Source organism: Phaenicophaeus curvirostris, chromosome 3, assembly GCF_032191515.1.
Source record: "Phaenicophaeus curvirostris isolate KB17595 chromosome 3, BPBGC_Pcur_1.0, whole genome shotgun sequence".
In the NCBI taxonomy this organism is placed as follows: Eukaryota; Metazoa; Chordata; class Aves; order Cuculiformes; family Cuculidae; genus Phaenicophaeus; species Phaenicophaeus curvirostris.
This window is the reverse complement of record NC_091394.1, coordinates 22052445-22072136: the sequence shown is the minus strand read 5'-3', so window position 1 is coordinate 22072136 and position 19692 is coordinate 22052445. Positions and strand designations below refer to the sequence as shown.

At 40.1% G+C, this 19692-nt stretch overlaps 1 protein-coding gene across 1 annotated transcript in view; it reads left to right on the top strand.

Moving 5' to 3' along the window:
- The first annotated feature begins 841 nt into the window (after positions 1-841).
- The window catches only part of MARCHF11 (membrane associated ring-CH-type finger 11), a 31737-nt gene continuing 12886 nt past the window's right edge, over positions 842-19692 (top strand). The window contains exons 1-2 of the mRNA XM_069853079.1: positions 842-1165; positions 2281-2436. Of these exons, the coding sequence (XP_069709180.1) occupies positions 884-1165; positions 2281-2436 (438 nt within the window). The 5' untranslated portion in view covers positions 842-883. The remainder of the gene's footprint in view (positions 1166-2280; positions 2437-19692) is intronic.

The window sequence follows — 19692 nt, the reverse complement described above, 5'->3', positions numbered from 1 at the left end:
TTAATCATGACGCTTTTAGCAGATTTAATTTTGAAAATGAGATGATGCAATGGATTTGGAAAAAAAAAATAAAAAATGAAAAAGCCATCCACAGAGGACTGGGAGGACTACTGCTTCACTACCGAAGAACCAACTGTTGAATATTTGTTCCCTCGAGCTTTTACAAGCGCGACCTTTTGCAAGGAAAACCCCAATAAAGTAAAAGGGTCAGTAAGCAGCCCTTAAAGGCTCGGGTCCCCCCGGGGCGCCGGGTCTGAGGAGCCCTCTGAGCACTGTGGGGGGATCGGGATGTGAGCTCAGCCGAGGAGGGGGAAACAACCTGCCCCTCTCCCGGCTGGGGCCAGACCCGAGGGCCGGGGAGGGGGCGGTGGAGGACGGCGACGCTTCCCTCGGGGCAGCGCTGGCTGGGGCGGCGGGGCCGCCTCCACTCGAAGGCTTCTCCCCCCCGGCTCTGTGTGTGTGTGCGCGGCGCGGGGGGCGGCTCTGACCGCGCCGGAGCGGGGGAGGCGGGGAAGGCGCCTCTGCGGTGCCCGAGCCGTGCGGCCGCCGCCCCCCCCGGCCCCGCTGGCGTCCTCCCTCGCTCCCCGCTGGCCGCTCGGGGGCGGCTGCCGGCGGCCGGACCCCACGCGGTTCCCTCCAGCCCCGCGCACTCAACCCACACGCTCGCTCGCTCGCACACGCTGCCGGCGCGGCTCCGGGCACGGCTGGCGGAGTGCGGCCGAGGCAGGGAGAGAGGCAGGCGACCGCGCCGGGTCACCTTCCCGGCGGCCGGCTGCGAGAAAGGCGACCTCCCCGCTCACCACCACCACCCCCCCCCACCCCTGCTTACTCCCGCCGCCATCCGTCCCTTTGGGGCGAGAGGGTGTCCCGGCCCGGCGCGGGCATGAGCTGCGGTGGGGGGAGCGTCGTCCTCCCTACCGGGGAGCCGCAGCGAGACCCCGCCGCCCCCCTGGAGCTGCCGGCCGGAGCCGGGGAGGCGAGCGGGGACGGAGCCGAGGAAGGAGAGAGCGGCGGCTCGGAGAGCGGCCGCGCCGAGGCGGGGGCTGCCGGCGGCGGCGGCGACAAACCCGAGACCCGCTCGGTGTGCAGCAGCGAGAGCGGCAGCGGCAGCCACCCCGGCGGGGCCGGCCCCATCTGCAAGATCTGCTTCCAGGGCCCCGAGCAGGTGAGGAAACCGGGACGCGGGGAGCGGACCCGCCGAGCTTCGCACGCATCCCAACCCAACCCAGCAGCGCTCAGCACCAGGGACAGCGCCCGGCGCAGCCGGCCTGTTTGAGGTCCCCAGCCTCGCACCCACACCCCTCAGCCGCGGGGGCCGGCGGAGCGGAGCCTTCAGCACCAAGGACAGCGCTCGCCGCGGCCGGGGCGAGCCTCGCACCCACCCCCACAGCCCTCAGCCGCGGGGGCCCCCGCGGCTGAGGGCTGTGGGGGTGGGTGCGAAGCTCAGCTGGGCTGGCGGTGCCCGCCGCTGTCCTTGGTGCTGAACGCACCCTGCCGCTGTCCTTGGTGCTGAACGCTCCGCGCCGCCGTCCTTGCTATGGCTGACTTGGGTGCTGTCAACCTTCCTGACATCCCCCCCTTTGGGGACTTTAAACAATATGAATTTCTCAGGTTTCTATTAGACTTTAAAACGAGAGTGTTAGCTTACAGGTAATGTTGAGAAGAGCGCCGAGTGTCTTCTCTGTCATTATATTACTGTGCAGAGTATCAGCCGTGGATCTATAACTAGCATTTTATAGCTTATCTGCTAGTTTAGCTAAAAAGCCACGAGAAATTGTTTAAAGGAAAGAACAGAATAGCCAGCTTGTATAATATAGAACTATGTGAACTACTGGGGGAAGCATTTAGTTAAATTGTTTGAGGTCCTCCCTGACAGCTGGATAGCTGAGCAGCACAGAACCCTGCTTCAAGAGCATGGTTTTCTGTGACGTCATCTGTTTCCTTCCTAGTGATGACTGCAAATAACTGTTGGAGAAATGCATCTAACCACTTTTGGTACCATTTGAGGTGTTTCATGTTTGGTGGCTGATGATCTTTCACTTCTTTCACATATGTACACATGCATGCATAGCCATTTATCTGGCTTTCGCTCATTAGAAGCACTTAGATACTTTTAAGACAGTTGGAATTTTGAGAATTTTTATACCAAAACCTACATGTTTTATCAAGTATTGAAACTGAGACCTGATGGTAATTACAGACCTGTAAATATTTTGCTACTGGGTATACCTGTACTTAAAAGATTCCTTAAAAAAAAATGTTTCTGTGCTGCCTTTTCAGGGTGAATTGTTAAATCCTTGCCGCTGTGATGGGTCAGTACGATACACGCATCAGCTTTGCCTGCTAAAGTGGATAAGTGAAAGAGGGTCATGGACCTGTGAACTCTGCTGTTACAGATATCATGTTATAGCAATTAAAATGAAGAAGCCTTGCCAGGTAATTTGTTTGTTTAATTTTGAACATATGTCTTTACAGTCTTTTTAAAAAACAAAATGGTACTTAGATTTATTTCAAGGTTTTTTGGAAAATACAGCAGAAGAGCTCATATGCTTCATCAGTTAGCACTTTTTAAGACCAGTTATGTATTAAAACATGCAGTCATTTGATTTTTTTAATGTTCTTCTGGCTTTTTGCTTGCCATAATAATGGTTTTCAGACATTGTTAAATTCTGTAATTAGATGTCATACTGAGACATGACAGAACAATTTGGATCTCCCTGATTTGCTTTCTAAACTATAAACATGTCTTTATAGTTTGTTAAAGACTCAGTCAAAGATTGCTTTTCATTCATTCTTCAAGCCTCTGGTCCAGAGGAGAGGTGCAAATAAAACTTCTGTTGCCTGTGTGTTCATCTACTGTAAAAAAGTAAAAGGAGGTGACTTTTCAATCTTGGCACAATCCAGAGTAGAAGAATGCTCTTCAAATTTTGTCCACCAATATATTTTTTTTTGTTTCAGAAGCCGAAATATGCAGTAACGTATTTCACAACTCCCTTTTGTCAGCATCACAGCATGCAACTGGAAGTTAGAATATCATAGTGGTAGCATGATCAGGGAGAGGGGAGGGGAAAATCAAAGTTTTTTCAGGTCTGTTAGGGAAGCCTTAATACCACTTTCCATGTCAGAATTCATTAGAAACTTAGAATTCCATCCTTAAAATTGTATTTCATGCATCTGAGGAGTGCATTCAGTAAGATAACTGTATACAATTTTTTTTTTTTTGCCTTTTTGATCCTATGAGCTCAGAGATGATGGACCTCTCAAAGGTCAGAGCACTCCGGTCATTTTTCTGCTCCTAAATTTCACTGGAGATTTATAGAAAAGTCATGCTTGGATGGTAATGGTAATGACACTTGTGTGACTGTGATAAGCATTGTTTCGATGTAGCTTACCAGGAGTATTTGCTTACAAATGTTCAGATTAGGTACAAGGGCTTCTAGAGTACACTGGAACTTCAACATTTTTCTTCATGAATCTACAAAGGAAACATTTTGATAAGATTTCCTGAATAGAACCTTTGTGGCATCAAAAAGTCATGGATTTGTAAAATGCTTCAGGAAATGAATGCAGTAGATGCTGTTTATACACAGACTTTATCTGGCAGTTTGGCATGGAATTCCATTTGATCCTTTTGACTTCTTTTAACCTTCTTAAAATCTTTATTTCCTCCATATCCATTTTCCCCTATATCATATGCCCGCACATCACCACCACAGTCTCATCCTTTTCCTAGAAAAGGCTGTATTATTATTAACAGTTTGCAATGACAGCCTCTAAAAATACTTGTTTGAGAGCAAGGGTATATCATGGTTGTCCACAAAGAGGCTTGTAGTACTGTTTGAGATATCCCAAGGCAGCCAAAATATATACACAGAATAGAATACATGACACAATTTATAAGAGACTTTGGAACTGCTGCTGGAAGCCAAGTAGAATATAAAAGGGCATCAGAAATGTTGTTAAACATGTATTTGTGGACAACAGAATCAAGCCATAGTACATTTCTCATTCTCCTACACTGAATATTGCTCTTGTGGTTACAGAATCTAAAGGGAACTCTCAAAACTGCTGTTGTCTCTGAATTTTCATAGGGATGATCAGTCTTGAAATGCTCTCATTCCCCTTCCATATCCTTGACTATAATAGTAATAGCTGTCTTGTTTTAAGCTTTTGAACAGGTTCTGAATCATTTGCTTGACTACGAAAAGGGCTTTTTTTCAGTCAGGTTTGGTAAAAAGTTAATGGCTACATCTTTTCAGTCTAGTTTGCAGCATCTTCATTGAGGTAGTGAATGTACTTAAAGGTTCCCAAGCCAGCAAGACTTCTTGCACTACATTAGACACAGTATTTAGACAACAGTAGTTCACTCTGCAGCTAGTAGTCTGCCTTAGTCCCTGTTCTCAGAATTGTCCCTACCATTCTTTTACTTATTAGATCTGTGTAGGCAGTACCAGAAGAGAGAAAAATTATGTTGTTTAACAAAATAGCTTTTTCTCAAGTGAATTGTCTGTGGAGATTACATCAGCTCATCAGGTTTACTTTTACCTCAGGTACTTATGGAATGTAACAGTGCTTAGGGAGGAAAGAAGTAATAAAATTTTCTATGTTTTCTTCCAGAACATTGGAATAGATGTGAATATTCCATTTAATATCTAACATTTTTTGTGGTTTCTATTGCTTCATGGCAGGGAAAGTAATCCCAAAGGGGAGCCTCTTTGGAGGCAGTACATTCAAGGAACAAAATTTACTATGGTAAGTTACTGTTCCAATAGAAGTTTTTCCAGTGTCACTTCATGTAGTTCAACAACTACTACTTAAATTCACTACTAAGAATCCAGTTCTGGAAACACATAGATTTTTGATATAAGAATAGCTCTTAAAACATAAAAAATAACAGATTAACCAATGGAATAACAGTGGAAGATGAGCACATAAAAAATTGATGATATTTGATATGGTCTTTCACAGAAAAATGCGAATTTAAGGTTTTATCGCTGTCTTTCTTAGGAAAATATCAGAAAGACATTTAACATCATCCCAGTCCATTAATGAAAGCACATGTTCACCTTACTGGACTTGCTCCTTACAGCAGGGTGGAATTTGATCCAGTAATAGGCAAGGTTATGTTAATGACTGAAAAATACCCCAATCTATAAAGGCAGGGAGTTCTGGAAGGTTTTTGAAACAACTTAAAAAGGAAAGTGAAACATTACGTGTCTGACTTGGAAATTAAACCCACTTAGAATTACATTTTTGATTAACAAAGAGAAAGAAAGCACAAGCAAAAATATTCTTTATATTTGTTAAGAAATGAGCGATAAATATATTCAGAGAATAGTCTTTTCTAGAATGTTACTGCAGTCTACCATAACATAGTATTATGTGAGATGTTAAATATACCCTGTGCTTCTGTTCTTTAAAACATTGTATTCTGGTACATTGGGTAGACTACACCTATTCCAAAAGTAATACAGGAGACTGGTGTGCTAATTTAAAAGCTAATTGCATGGCAACTCAACATGTTTTCTGACATCAGAAAAACTGCAAAACAAACAGTTATTTTAAAAAGTAAACTCTTCATTGTTAGATTTGATTTCTTAATATATTTGAAAAAATTATTGTTTTACTTGGCATTATTTAAGTAATGTATTTATTGGAGATGGAATGTGGCTCATGAGTTCAGTGGATTTCAGTGGCCTAGATTGTGATTATTAATGGCTGAGATATTCAGTATAAAAATTACTGTGTTCAACAGTTTTCATGAATTACATATTCAATTTTTTGAAGTTTAGTTAACATGAGTAGTGATCACTCATGTGAGTAATTGGCATCAATTAGATAAGCATGAACAACACTGCATGTATGTATACGCATGTTATATTGAAAAGAACAAAAATCAAGTTCTTAAGATACTTCAGTATGGAGGCCAATGTCCAGAAAAATGTGAATAAATGTTTAGCAAAAGTTACTGCTAGTGACTGTTCTCAGCTGGACGAAAGTGTTTGGTTTTTATGATCATAACTAACAAGGGGAGAGGGAGAAGGCTCAAATCTCTAATTGTGCTTTTTAAACTACATTATGTACTAAACAGTCTACTAATGTTGCTGCTGTTACACTGCCTTTGATGAAGATCCAGGAGGATACATTTCACTATGTCAACACACACAAAGAACACAAAGAACATAAAGAATTATCTCTGTCTTGGAGAACAATTTACAAAGATATTTGAACACGAGATAAGGGACAAGTCTATGAGGATATATAAAACCCATGGTCTCTGTGCACTAACAATTTTTAACTATCAAAGTTTAGGGTGACTCAAATGGGATCAGTTTTAAGATGCCTCTTCTAAAGAAAATAATGAAGCTTTGCAGATGCCCTTTGTATATGAAGACAATATAGAAGGCCCGTTAGAAAAATAAAATACTTGGCTGAGATAGATATCATGAACTGAACAGAGATGACTTTCAGTGTCTGAGTAATCATTAGAAGGTCATTAATGTGTCAGTAAAAGCCTAGAAGGATTTTAAAAATGAAGTTAAGTCTTTTTTATTTTCATGTGATGGGGAACAAAGGAACTAACATAGCAGAGAAAGAAGAGTGGTAACATGGTCAAAAGTAGCGGACTAAAAAAAATTATATTTGAAGCAGTCTTGTGATCACTGAGAATATTATATTAGTCATGAGCTCATGAGGTGAACTGTGTTACAGTAATTGAGACAGAAAGTGATGATGAGATTAATTTTTTTATATATGAATAGTCTTAGATATGCTACACAGAAAACACCTGCAAGTTTTAGAAATATTGTGAACAGGAAGATCCAAATAGATATTTACATTCAAGGTAATTCCTGGGTTACAGAACAGATTCATGGATTGGAGGACAAATCCATACTGTTTGAGGAAGGCTGGGACATGAAAATACTGGAGATTTGAATGAACTTAAATATATGATAAGGTCCATACTAAAGATGGTAGGAACAGATATTTTGGTTCTGAAACAGAAAAGTAGGTCTGGTGGTCATCAGCATAGATATAGTAATTGTGCTTCTCATGCTATTTCTTTTCCTAAGTGCCTACTTTTGACCACTTCTAGGGAGAAATTACTGGATTATATTGACCTTTTGATCTGACACACTCTGAGTAATTTCTGTGACACACACTGGATGGAAGGTGGTGATTACCATTACTAAGTGTCACCCTTAATGAGTTTAGAAATAGAAGCATAGTAGAGCTGTTGGAGGGGCCAGTGGTGTCAAAGTTGTCAGGTTTTTTTCTGTGGTAGAAAAGGCAAAATATGTCTCCTCTGTACTTTCTGTGAAGGATCTGAAGGTGAAAGACAGACTGAAAAAAAGAACTGCGGTAAGCAAGTGGACCAGGAGGAAGGATAAAATGGTGTCACTGGTGCAAAGTAGACAGATTATAGAAGAAGAGAGGACAGAAAAAATTCCCCACAAATGGAAAGGACAGAATTACAAAAATAGAAGGCAACAGAGTAAAAATGCTTGGAGGATAATGAATTTCAGGTTGTATTATCTTTTCTTTGTTTTCTTGTAATTAATGCACACACAGATACAGAGAGTAATAGCTGGAAAATAAAGGCAACAAAACAGTGTGGAGACAAAAGTCAATTAAAATTGAGAAATATATTTGGTTAGCAATTCAGATGAGAGCAGAAATTTGTTGTGGAGCAAGTGAGCAGGCTATTGGTGCACTACTGTCATCCTAGGAGCAAAGTATGTGGCTGCTAGCTTACAGAGCTGAAGGAGTGCAAGGAGGATGTTAGTGTGGAAAGAAGGAACAAAATTGTAGAAGCTTTAGAAGGAGAGAGAGAATTGGTAACTAATGACAGGTCAGAGGCAACAGGGGATAGAAGAACCATAAATATCAATGATCCAAAAGTCACAAAATAATGAAGAATATGTGAACAAATTAACCTATTCTGTAACAGTGGTATCACAGTGATAATTCAGTAAGAATAAAGAAGGATTAACAACAAAAAACTAGATACAGACCTAGGTAAAAAGCTAGTCAAAGCAATAAATGGCAATGAATGGTTTTGTTGACTACAAATGCTGAACTACATTTGTTAGTCCAATGAGGAGAGATGATATTCCTCTAAGAGGTCAGAGTGGTCATCAAAGTGGGAGCTGAAGTCATCAGGTAGGGGTGTGAGAGATTATAAAGTGAATTAAGAATTGAAATTAGAAAGACCAAATAGAAGGGGGTTAAGTGCACAGAAGCTTGAAAGAGCGGGAGGAGATAAATTTTGCTTCAATCCTGTTAAAGAGCTAAGAGTGAGGAAGTAGGGGGAAAGATTTAGGTCAGAACTGCCAAAACCAGGAAATCAGATTTTCCAGACCTATGATTCAGTTCAGAAAAGTGGATATTCCGAGTCCAATGAGGATGTTAATGTTGTATGATAAAAATTATTCTTTCTTGCTTATCAGAATGGATGAAAATTGAAGTGATGATTTAGAAGGTGTAGTTAATATTTGGGATTTTGCTACAATGGTTGGAGTGCCTCCAGCAAACACCTGAGATCTGCTTTCCATATTTGCTGTGTGTTCATGCTTTGCTAGGTGGAACATTTGGTAAAAAATGGCATCTCAGCTGATAGAACTCAGGAAATCTGTTGTTCCAGAGCGTCAGCGACAGCATGCAGGGAGCTAGACAGGCCACACTGGTGGCCACATCTGTTTATTTAAGGTAGAGGATTATCAATAAAAAATAGATTAGGCAAAGAAATGGTAATTAAGCATAAAGAACGAACTTGTAGTAACATATGAATAGTGATTTTAAACTAGTTCTCTTATGTTCACTTAGGCAGTTCTGTTGCACTTCCAAAGTGTATACTGAAGTAACCAAGTTCCTAGAGAGAGAGAGCTTGTTTTTTTTTTAAAAAAAAGCATTAAAGGTATGTAATTATGTGTCACTCATATGTTACTCTTTTATTTCCTGTAGCTTACTAAAAAAACAATTGTTTTCTTGGTTTTTGGTTTTTTTTTTGTGAAATGTGCAAATTATGCTCAGGGCAGTTTGACTACCTGATACGAAACAACAGTTAGCACAGTGTAAACTGTGAACTGTACTTGGAAATAAAAGTTTTAATTACAGGTGTCATCCTGATCTAGTGGTAGCATACATAGATATAGGTATAGGTTTAAAGAGTGTCATTAAAGAGTGGGTTAAAAAAGAATGGATAAAGAATGGATACTTTTGAGCATAAGATTTTCATGGGGCAAAATGACTAGCATGAGACATTGTGCCATGTTGTTTATCAGACGAAATATTTTGAATAGAAGTTATTACTGGACTTATTAGAATAAATTATATATTTACATTAAAAATGCATCAAAAGTTAAGGACAGTGTGAATGGGAGTCAAAGTTGCTACATATACATAGTTACTGGCATTTTAAATGCTTAGGATATCTAAGTAAACAATGTAAGGCTTTAGACATGCTGTGAGACCTGTGTTGAGGAACCTTTGAGACACAGATTTTTGTAAATTTTTTTCATCTACTTGTTTGGATATTTTCCCACCACCTTGATCTTCTAACCTGAAAATTGTCAATGAAAGTTGGCTTCATTGAATTAATTTAGAAACTTCCTTTTTATGCTTCCTTATTTTGAATATTGGCCAGTTTGCACTGAAGTCGTCACTGCTTCATCTACATGACTGAGAGTCATGCTAACTTACTCCTTAAATTATTCAATTGGAGAGACAGCTTTCCAATCTATTGCACTTACATTTTTTTGCATTTTTGTCCCATACATAGATTCAAATTGGATGTTTGGTATTGAGAATGAAGACTCTTTCTTATTGCATTAGCAGTGTGCCTACCTCCTCTCATGCCAGTACTGCAACAGAAAGAAAAATTCAACCTCACTTTTGAAGTACTCGTCTGAGTCAGTGCAATCTCTTTGCATTATGAGTTTTGTCTGCATGACTCTTTTCCCACAGGGTTCTTTAGTTTTTTTTTGTTTTAATTTATTTAATCTTTCCTTTTTGTCTCCTTTGTTTCAGCATTTTGTTTACTTGCTACTTTTGTTTACATTTCAGTAAAGCCAGAGGAGAATGAGTATTCCAGTTTTAGCCACATGCTGTTTCCTTTCTCCTTATTCCCCTCTGCATTCTCCCTATGTTTTTGCATATTTTTCTGGCAGTGCCTTCCTTCCATGGCAGTATTAAATTTGCCATTTCTGTGACAAGCATACTCTCAGTACAGGAATACACCATATTGATCATAGAATCATAGAATAGTTTGGGATGGAAAGGACCTTAAAGATCATCCAGTTCCAACCTCCCTGCCAAAGGCAGAGACATCCCACTAGACCAGGCTGCCCAAGGCCCCATCCAGGGTGGCCTTGAACACTTCCAAGGATGAGGCAGTTACAACTTCCCTGGACAACCTGTTCCAGTGCCTCACCACCCTCATAGTGAAGAAATTCTTCCTAATGTCTAGTATAAATCTGCCCCTCTCCAGTTTATACCCATTGCCCCCATTTCTATCACCACAAGCCTTTGTGAATAGTCCCTCCCCAGCTTTCTTGTAGCCCCTTCAGGTACTGGAAGGTCACTATAAGATCTCCTCGGAGCCTTCTCTTCTCCAGGCTGAACAAGTCCAACTCCCTCAGTCTGTCCTTGTATGAGAGATGCTCCAGCCCTCTGATTATCTTTGTAGCCCTCCTCTGGACCTGTTCCAACAGTTCCATCTCCTTCTTATGCTAAGGATTCCAGAACTGGACACAATACTCCAGATGAGGTCTCACAAGAGAGGAACAGAGGGACACATTGTGATAATCACATGGACTATATTATTGGGTGAAATTTTTCCTGAATGAAGGCTCTTTTTTTCTGGGGTTTTATGCCCAAACAACAAATATAACAAAAAAATATTCTTTATAAGTTTCAGAAAGTCATGAACCTTGCCATCAATATTAAAGACTTTGTAGCTTCATTTGTATCTACTGACACTAGAAGAAGATTATTCCAAACACTACAGGGATCTTGAAAAAGGCAAATTCCATAAAAATGACATTCAGGAAACTGTATCTGTAGAAAATGACAGTAAACTTCAGTATGTCTTCTCTTCTTCCATGCTTAGGAGGCTCCCTCTGCTAACTGGGTGAGAACAGACAGTCTGCTTCTTAATAGAATGCTTTATATATCTCTCAATGCTATTATCTGAGCAATCTGCAATTTACAGTCTACTATAACTTGTGGTTAGTCCTAGCACATTGTGTTCCTCCTTGGATGGCTAAATTCTTCATCTCAGTTTCAGGGCTGCTTTTTCACAGGAGGAAAGAAATATGACGTATTTTGCTTGAGGGAATTGGCATAACAGCTGATGTGAGCTCACTGGTTCACATTGGAATAATGCAAATAGAATATAGGAGTCTTACACTTGCAGGTTTTTCCTGCACTTGCAACACTGTCTTCCACATACCTCCTTCTATAGTGACCGCAAGAATCATCAGAAGCTCTAGTCATATGATGTCACCTTCCAAAAAGGACATATTGCCTGTATGTAAATGTACAATGGTGATTTAAAATCCTCTGAAGAACTAATAAAAAGAGTCACTTTGTCCTCAAGCAGCATTTACAGAGTATTGCATGTCATCTCACTGCTTTCTGGATGCTTGCAACAAATAGTAATTTGGTGAATTACTGATGCCTTCTGATATCTGCCAAACTTAAGGGAAAGATCTTCATATTATCCGCTACTCAGTATAAGGAGAGGAACCATCAAACGCATCTTGGAGATTTCAAAATCCTCTACTTCAGCCTGTCTGTTCCTTCCTGTAGTCTTTGGTGAAAGATCTAGGAAGTATATGAAATTGATGGTTGTTCTAGGGAAATCTTTCTACTTCAGAAGTTCTCCACTAAGACCTGGTATGGTTACCACATCTTTGAATGTGTTTAAAAATCTGTGGAAAACCTGTGTATTCACTGTGAAGAGTTTATGGCTATGGGGATTTTAGAAACTTATCTTTGGACCTTTTCCTCATGCTTTTGTAGATCTCACTGATAAAATCTTTTAGCCTAAACTATGTCAGAAGAGAAAGTAGTACAAAGTTACTGTCAGATATCACAGAATCACAGAATAACCAGGTTGGAAGAGACCCACCGGATCATCGAGTCCAACTGTTCCTATCAAACACTAAACCATATCCCTCAGAACCTCGTCCACCCGTGCCTTAAACACCTCCAGGGAAGGTGAATCAACCACCTCCCTGGGCAGCCTGTTCCAGTGCCCAATGACCCTTTCTGTGAAGAATTTTTTCCTAACGTCCAGCCTAAACCTCCCCTGGTGGAGCTTGAGGACATTCCCTCTTGTCCTGTCCCCTGTCACTTGGGAGAAGAGGCCAGCACCCTCCTCTCTACAACCTCCTTTCAGGTAGTTGTAGAGAGCAATGAGGTCACCCCTCAGCCTCCTCTTCTCCAGGCTAAACAACCCCAGCTCTCTCAGCCGCTCCTCATAAGGCCTGTTCTCCAGCCCCTTCACCAGCTTTGTTGCTCTTCTCTGGACTCGTTCCAGAGCCTCAACATCCTTCTTGTGGTGAGGGGCCCAGAACTGAACACAGTATTCGAGGTGCGGTCTCACCAGTGCCAAGTACAGAGGGAGAATAACCTCCCTGGACCTGCTGGTCACGCCGTTTCTGATACAAGCCAAGATGCCATTGGCCTTCTTGGCCACCTGGGCACACTGCTGGCTCATATTCAGTCGGCTGTCAACCAACACCCCCAGGTCCCTCTCCTCCAGGCAGCTTTCTAGACAGATTTCTCCTAGTCCGTAGCACTGCATAGGGTTGTTGTGCCCCAAGTGCAGGACCCGGCATTTGGCCTTGTTAAACCTCATGCCATTGGACTCTGCCCAGCAGTCCAGCCTGTTCAGATCCCTCTGCAGAGCCTCCCTACCCTCCAGCAGATCGACACTTCCACCCAGCTTAGTGTCGTCCGCAAACTTGCTAAGGGTGCACTCGATGCCTTCATCCAGGTCATTGATGAAGACATTGAACAGGGCTGGACCCAGCACTGAGCCCTGGGGAACCCCACTTGTCACTGGCCTCCAGCTGGATTTTGCACCATTTCCCACCACTCTCTGGGCCCGGCCACCCAACCAGCTTTCCACCCACGAAAGTGTGTGCCTGTCCAGGCCAGAGGCTGACAGTTTCTCAAGCAGAATGCTGTGAGAAACTGTGTCAAAGGCTTTTTTTTATCTTGCTGTTTATCATGTTACACGTGAATCTTTGTCTTCATTGTACAACTCTCATGCATCAGGTCCTCGTGATAACCTCAGAAAGGTTCTTTTCTACTTTTTTTGGGTTCAGAGGTACAGGCTTCAAGTCAATTTACTTAAAAATCACTGAGTATTTCCACTGTGCTATGTCTTCTGACCTTGAATTAGCATATCTGAAGTCTGAATAAGAAGCTCTGTTTTCATCCCAGTGTCACGCTCTCCTTCTTTTTCATCTTTCTCTAACTTTGTTGAGTGAATTGGACAGGTTATCCAAGTACTGAACTGTTGTTGCCTCTGATCTATGAATCCCTAAGAATGTGACCCTAGGTTATGACATCAAATTTGTGACTATTTCTCTACTCCCTGCAGTAGCCATGCTGACAACTCCTTTTCCGGTATCATGACAGAAGTCCAGAAAAATTCTTGGGATGGAGACCTCCTTTAGCAGGAGTTGCACTCTCTTTCTTTTTTTCTGGTAATTAAGGCCCAATTCTGTCCACTTCAGGGGAATCATAGGATCACAGAATCATAGAATAGTTTGAGTTAGAAGGGACATTAAAAATCATCTAGTTCTACCCACCCTGCCACGGGCAGTAATACCTTCCACTAGATCAGGTTGCTCAAAGCCTTATCCAACTTGGCCTTGAACAACTCCAGGGATGGGGCATCCATGACTTCCTTGAGCAACCTGTTCCAGTGTCTCACCATCCTTGCAGTGTAAAATTTCTTCCTAATGGCTGATCTAAATCCACTGGTTTTCAGTTGAAAATCATTACCCCTCATCCTATCACTACATTCTGATATATAGTCCCTCCCCAGCTTTTCTGTAGGCCCCCTTAAGTGGAAAGAGAATCTTGTAGGGTATTTTTTATGATATGAAAAAGAAAAATACTTTAGGAAGTTAAATAACTTTGTTTACAAACTCAATTTCACATGGAAATTTTCATTGCTCCAAAGGGGTGATGAATTTGCATCTCTGATGCTCATTTTAATTAATAAAGCAAAGCACTTTCTTGAAAATTTCTTTGTGTGCTAGAAGACTGTGATCCTACTGCTCAGTCTGTGGCACTCAGCAGCTCTGCAGGGTGTTCTGGGTCCAAAGCAGCAGCTGCTTAACTGCCTGCTAGAGAATTCCACCCCTGAACTTGATTAATGTGTGGTCTGAGAGACTGCGCTGCTTCACTTCGGTGAACCATAAGCAGCTGGCATTCAAAAGTGGCATTCTAAAAGCTGTTCTTCTGTTGGAAAGTTACTGAGGTTTGTTTTAATATTCACAAAAATATTACCAGTTTTTCTTCTTCACCACTGAAGCTGCCCACCCTTTCCCAGCTCCTGACTGGAGAAAAAATGCATTTCTTCCTTCCATCTCTCTTCTTCCTCTACAAGTTAAGAGCAATATGGCAGAAATGATCCTCTTCACTACAGCATGGTAAAAGTTGTCTGGCGTCAGAACACTGTTTTTTTCCTCCTGATTTTTTTAATTTTTTTTTTCATAGATCTTTTCAGGATATCAAGCTATAGTTGGTATTTTCTACTTCAGATCTGGATGCTGGATAAGTTACTGACAGTCAGCCAGGTCTGACAGGGAAAACCTGCCTGAAGAAGAGTGTTAGTCCTCTGCTTATGTCTAAGCTAGATATCTCTCTGTACACTTTGAGCCATTAAATCTTGTACTAGCTATTTCACAGTGCTGAGACGTGTTCCGTTAGCTCTGTCTGCAGTCATCAGTCTTAGATGCTCTGCATTTTCTCATCTTATAGTCTTGCTATTTCTTAGGGTCTAGTGAGTGAGAATTCCATCTGAGATGGAGAAATCTTCCCTGCTTTCTTGTTTAAGCAACATCCTTTGAAGGATGAGTTGCTGATAAACTCTGGATATCAAGAAATTTTAGTCTTACTACTATGGCAGAACCAGGACCATTTGAAGATCTAGTTGCTTGTTTCTACCCATTCCAGAGAGATAAAAAAGAGCAGCAGTTGTGTAAAAGAATTTTCTAAGTGAGTAACAAGTTCTTTCAGGACTTATATCCTATAGGACCAGTGGGGTGTTTTCCCAAGAGTTAAAACCCTCCTTAATTATCAAAAAAATTATTATTAATAACTGTGCTAAGCATACATTATATTAATTCTTATAATTATAAATGTATTGTGCATATTTATATCAGTTTTAATTATTATACATAATATGTCATGTATAAAACAACTATAATAAATAAATAAGTTAACACTTTCAGTAGGCCAAGTTTTCAAGCAGTATGTTACTTGCTGTATTCATTTGCACAGCCTAAAATGTTATAATTATGACTAAATTGTCTTCAAGTGAAGATTTATTGCTAATTTAATTGATTACTTTGTAAATCTAATACATTAAATTCTAATTGACTTTCACAGCAGCCTGTGCCAGAGTTTGTGCAATCCAGAACCAGGATTGTCTTCATAATGATTACACATCTGTAGATAATACCTTGATATTCCTTCCTTTTAACCTTTGCCCAGGATATACATTATCTTGCTTAGGGATTAGACAAGGCAACAACCTTACCTCTGAACTCACGATATATTTCTCTAGTATTTTTGTTGCCCTCAACATGTGCAGTTTCCTTTTTATTTATATCCTACAAAGAAGCACGTGAAAACAGGATTGTCTCTTCCCTCATGTTGTGCATCCTCCAGATTTTCACATGAAAATTCTGATCCCATTCTATGAATGAGTTTTTGCTCATGACCAAGAACACCAGAGACCAATATTTGTCCTCAGTTGTTTTCTTGTGAGGTTGTACCCTTCACTGCTGAAAAACATCATTGTCATATAGCAGCAGGAAGAAGACTGGGCAGTGGAGGAGTTTCTTCAGATCCTGGACCTAATCCAGGATATGGAGTTGTTTTGTGCCTAAACTGTTGTGGAGTCACAGATTCTCAGTTGTGAATAACGCTGCAGGATGCAGGGGAATCCAGTGACAATAGATGGTGATAAGCTACTTGATTGCATGTCTTCGGATTCCTAAACTGCCAAGAACTGCCAAGAAGCAGATAGTGGAAAGCATTAAATACTGTGTATTTCAAACAAAATGTTGGTAATCGATGCTTTACAACTTCTTAACTGTGTTTATCCAGTTGAATTTGTACATCTACATTATTTGGCTCTGTCATCTAACCATCATTTTGTGTTGTGCCTAGATTAGAAAAACACAGTAGTACTTAGAATTTTCTACCACTTTTGCAGTACTTAAATGCTTTAGAAGAGTCATCTTTCAGTTTTCTTTCAGTAAACGGGCAACTTTGAACTTCACCATTCCAATTACATGGCATTTCTTCCACCTTCACATCATTTATATGATTCTTTTCCAGGAAAGGTCTTTCTATGGCCTCTTTTTCAGCATTCAGAACTCACTGAAAGAGGCCAGTTTCAGAAATAGTTCCTGATGCTTTGTACCATACTGAAGTCATCTCCCTACTCCTCTCTATGCAGTCAATGTGTATAATCAATTGCATTTGCTTTCTCTTTGGTTCATTGAACATCTACGTGTTGCATGGGAACTGGAAGTGTTCCAATATTACTTTGAAGGACTTCTACTATTGAATATCCCAAATATCATGTAAATCTCAGTTACTAAAATAGTACCTTTAGAGGTGAAAGTGTAAAAATGAACAGTGGGTTTCTGTCAAGATCTCCCACCACAGAATGCACCAATGATTGCAGTGCAGAATATTCCCAGATAAAGCTTCTCTGTTTCCTTTTGTATAGGTTGTAAAAGTTATTTAATTAATCACAGAGTCAAAAAGACAGAAAAAGAGTAGTTAGTGCTTTTGGGAAGTCCAGGAGTCAGATGAAACATGAGTTGCCGTAAATGACCTAGGATTAATGCTTGAATATTTTCAATAAGATAAAAAAGAAGACCGTAACAGAAATGGTCATGAACAGATGATCCCTCTATATACTGACTGGTGGTCAGGTCTGAAGAGTCTTGTTCTGTCCCCCTGGTGCAGAGCAATTTCTTACAGATCTTTGACAGCTACATTAACATCATAATAAGCTGCACAATCTTAGCCTCATACTCAGTATTTATTTTCACTTAAAAATATTCAAAAGAACATTTTTCTAGTATTTACAAACAGTTCATTTCCCATGAGAGAAGGAAAAAGCAACTCCAGAACCCTTTTTGATACTGTCTGTTTATATCCAAAGAGAAATACAGAGTTGTATAGGCAGAGTTGTATATGTTAACCTTCCTAGGTAAGCATGAAAACTCTTAACATCTCTTTCAACAAACAAGTTTGTAATCTTGCTAGACTTACTTAATTAGAATAAGTGTTTGTTTTCTATGTTCTTTCAGGGATGGGGACCTATCCATTATATGACAGCCTATGCTTGAGCCATCTTTTTAGTTTTATTTTGCAGATTACCTTTAAGTAGGAGAGAGTGCAACAACCATGGTAGGCTTTCATTTCCTCCATTCATTCATATTTGATTTTCAGATAATGCTATCAAGACCACAGCTAGGTTGCAATGAAACTCAGAGTTTCTAATAAGACTGCAACAGATATTGTAAAGCAGTATTCTTATTGTTTTACAGTAGGAATATTATTTATTCACATAGAGTGGTAATTTTCATTCACTGGCTTTCACCCAATATACACGTCCATGGAATGTTCAAAATACTGACAAACTAAGCCACTAAGCTAAAAATTGTTTAGAATCTCATATGAGTTAAAACCTGACTTGAGGATAATACACTTTAATCTTACACATTTCCCACAGCTCTCTACAACATGACTTTTAAGTATTCTGATATATATTTTGGGCAGAATTTGATCCTGGTAGATTGACAAGCAATTCTTAATGAAAAGCAGAAATCAGGAATTAGGAAAAAATGCTACTTGGTAAAAACTGGACATTTAGCAAATTTCATATTTTTGTTTCATATGCTTTTAGGTGTTGGGAATGTATTATTAGTATAGTATAGTACAGTATTAGTTACCGTGTAGTGGTTCATGCTTCAGGTATGGAGCTAGCCCTTCTTTTGTGACTGGATAAAATTATAATCCTTATTTTAATAGATAGAAGGATTAATATCCTTATTTTAAGCAACAGGTGTTGGTGTTCCCAGAAATTCTGAATGCCTCAAACTGAAGAAGGAGTTAATGTTCGTGTACTGTTAAAACTGATTACCCACTTTCTGTCTCTAAGAGAGTGAAAATGGTCACACAGTCATGCAGTCTTGCCTCAATCCTTTTATGTTTTGGCCAGCAGCAAAAGATAATTGCTAATAATTTCTCAGACTTAAAATAATGTAAGACTAATACAGTTTTCGTCACAGCTCTTCTTGTGGCCTCAGAGCTTGATTCTAACATAATTTTTAAAATTGTAAAATAAAATATTGAACTATTCTGCTTAATAAGTAGTAAGATTTTGAAAGGTGAATGGAATAGAATGTGAAGATTTTGTACCTTGCTAAGGATGTCCAGGATTCTGGGCACTCACAAATCCAAGATATATCCACTGTAGATGTAGTTGTTCTACTCTGTCATGTACATACGGTAAGCAAACCCTTCCAAGTACTATAAAATAAATTGCTTGCAGGATGCACAGGTGGACAATGTCTCCACAGTAAATGTCATACTTGACCTAAGTAAAATATTGGTACACCCTTCCAAGCAGACTGAGAAGTTGTATACAAGCCAAACTGTCTGAATTCATGAGCTCTCTGATACATGAAAACATAAGGGACGTTGTGACTACAGGCTTTCTATGTGTTAATGATTTATCAAACAAGGTAAGCATTAATGCTGAACTGCAATGTTTGTGGCATTGATTATTTTTTAAAAAAAGACATAAAAATAGGACCCTATAGCCAAAAATGACATTTCAATTGTTTGTGTGCATACATATACTCAAAACAAGGTATTTTTTATCCAGGCTGATCAGTACATCAACAATGTCACTGCTTATTAAATCATGTAGTCAATGTGTGCTTACTGCAAAAACATGTTAGAAAACTTAATTATCTAACCATCTAGACTACCAACAAGATAAAGTAAGGAATGGGCATTTCAAAAACACTTACTTGGACCTAAATTGTTGCATTCTTTTGCTTCTGCAAGAGTTTTATTCATATGTGTAGTGAATGACTGTAGAAAGGAACTTTTTCTTGTCAGAGCTGTCTGATTCTAGCAATCAGAGAAATCAGAGCACCCTAACAAAACTTTTTGAAGTCATATAATTGATACATCTTCACGTTGATTACATTATGTTATAATAGCACACTGCCAGCTATTTTTAGTTACTTTTATATAAAATATTCATTACAGAATGACTAGAGGAAATGAAAGGCTTCAGCCAGCATTGTCCATAATAACCTGTGTTTCTTAGAGAACAGAGTGAGGTAACCCCTAACAGCTCTTTTGTGTAAGGAATTTTGGTGGATTACAGACTACAAAAGTTGAAAC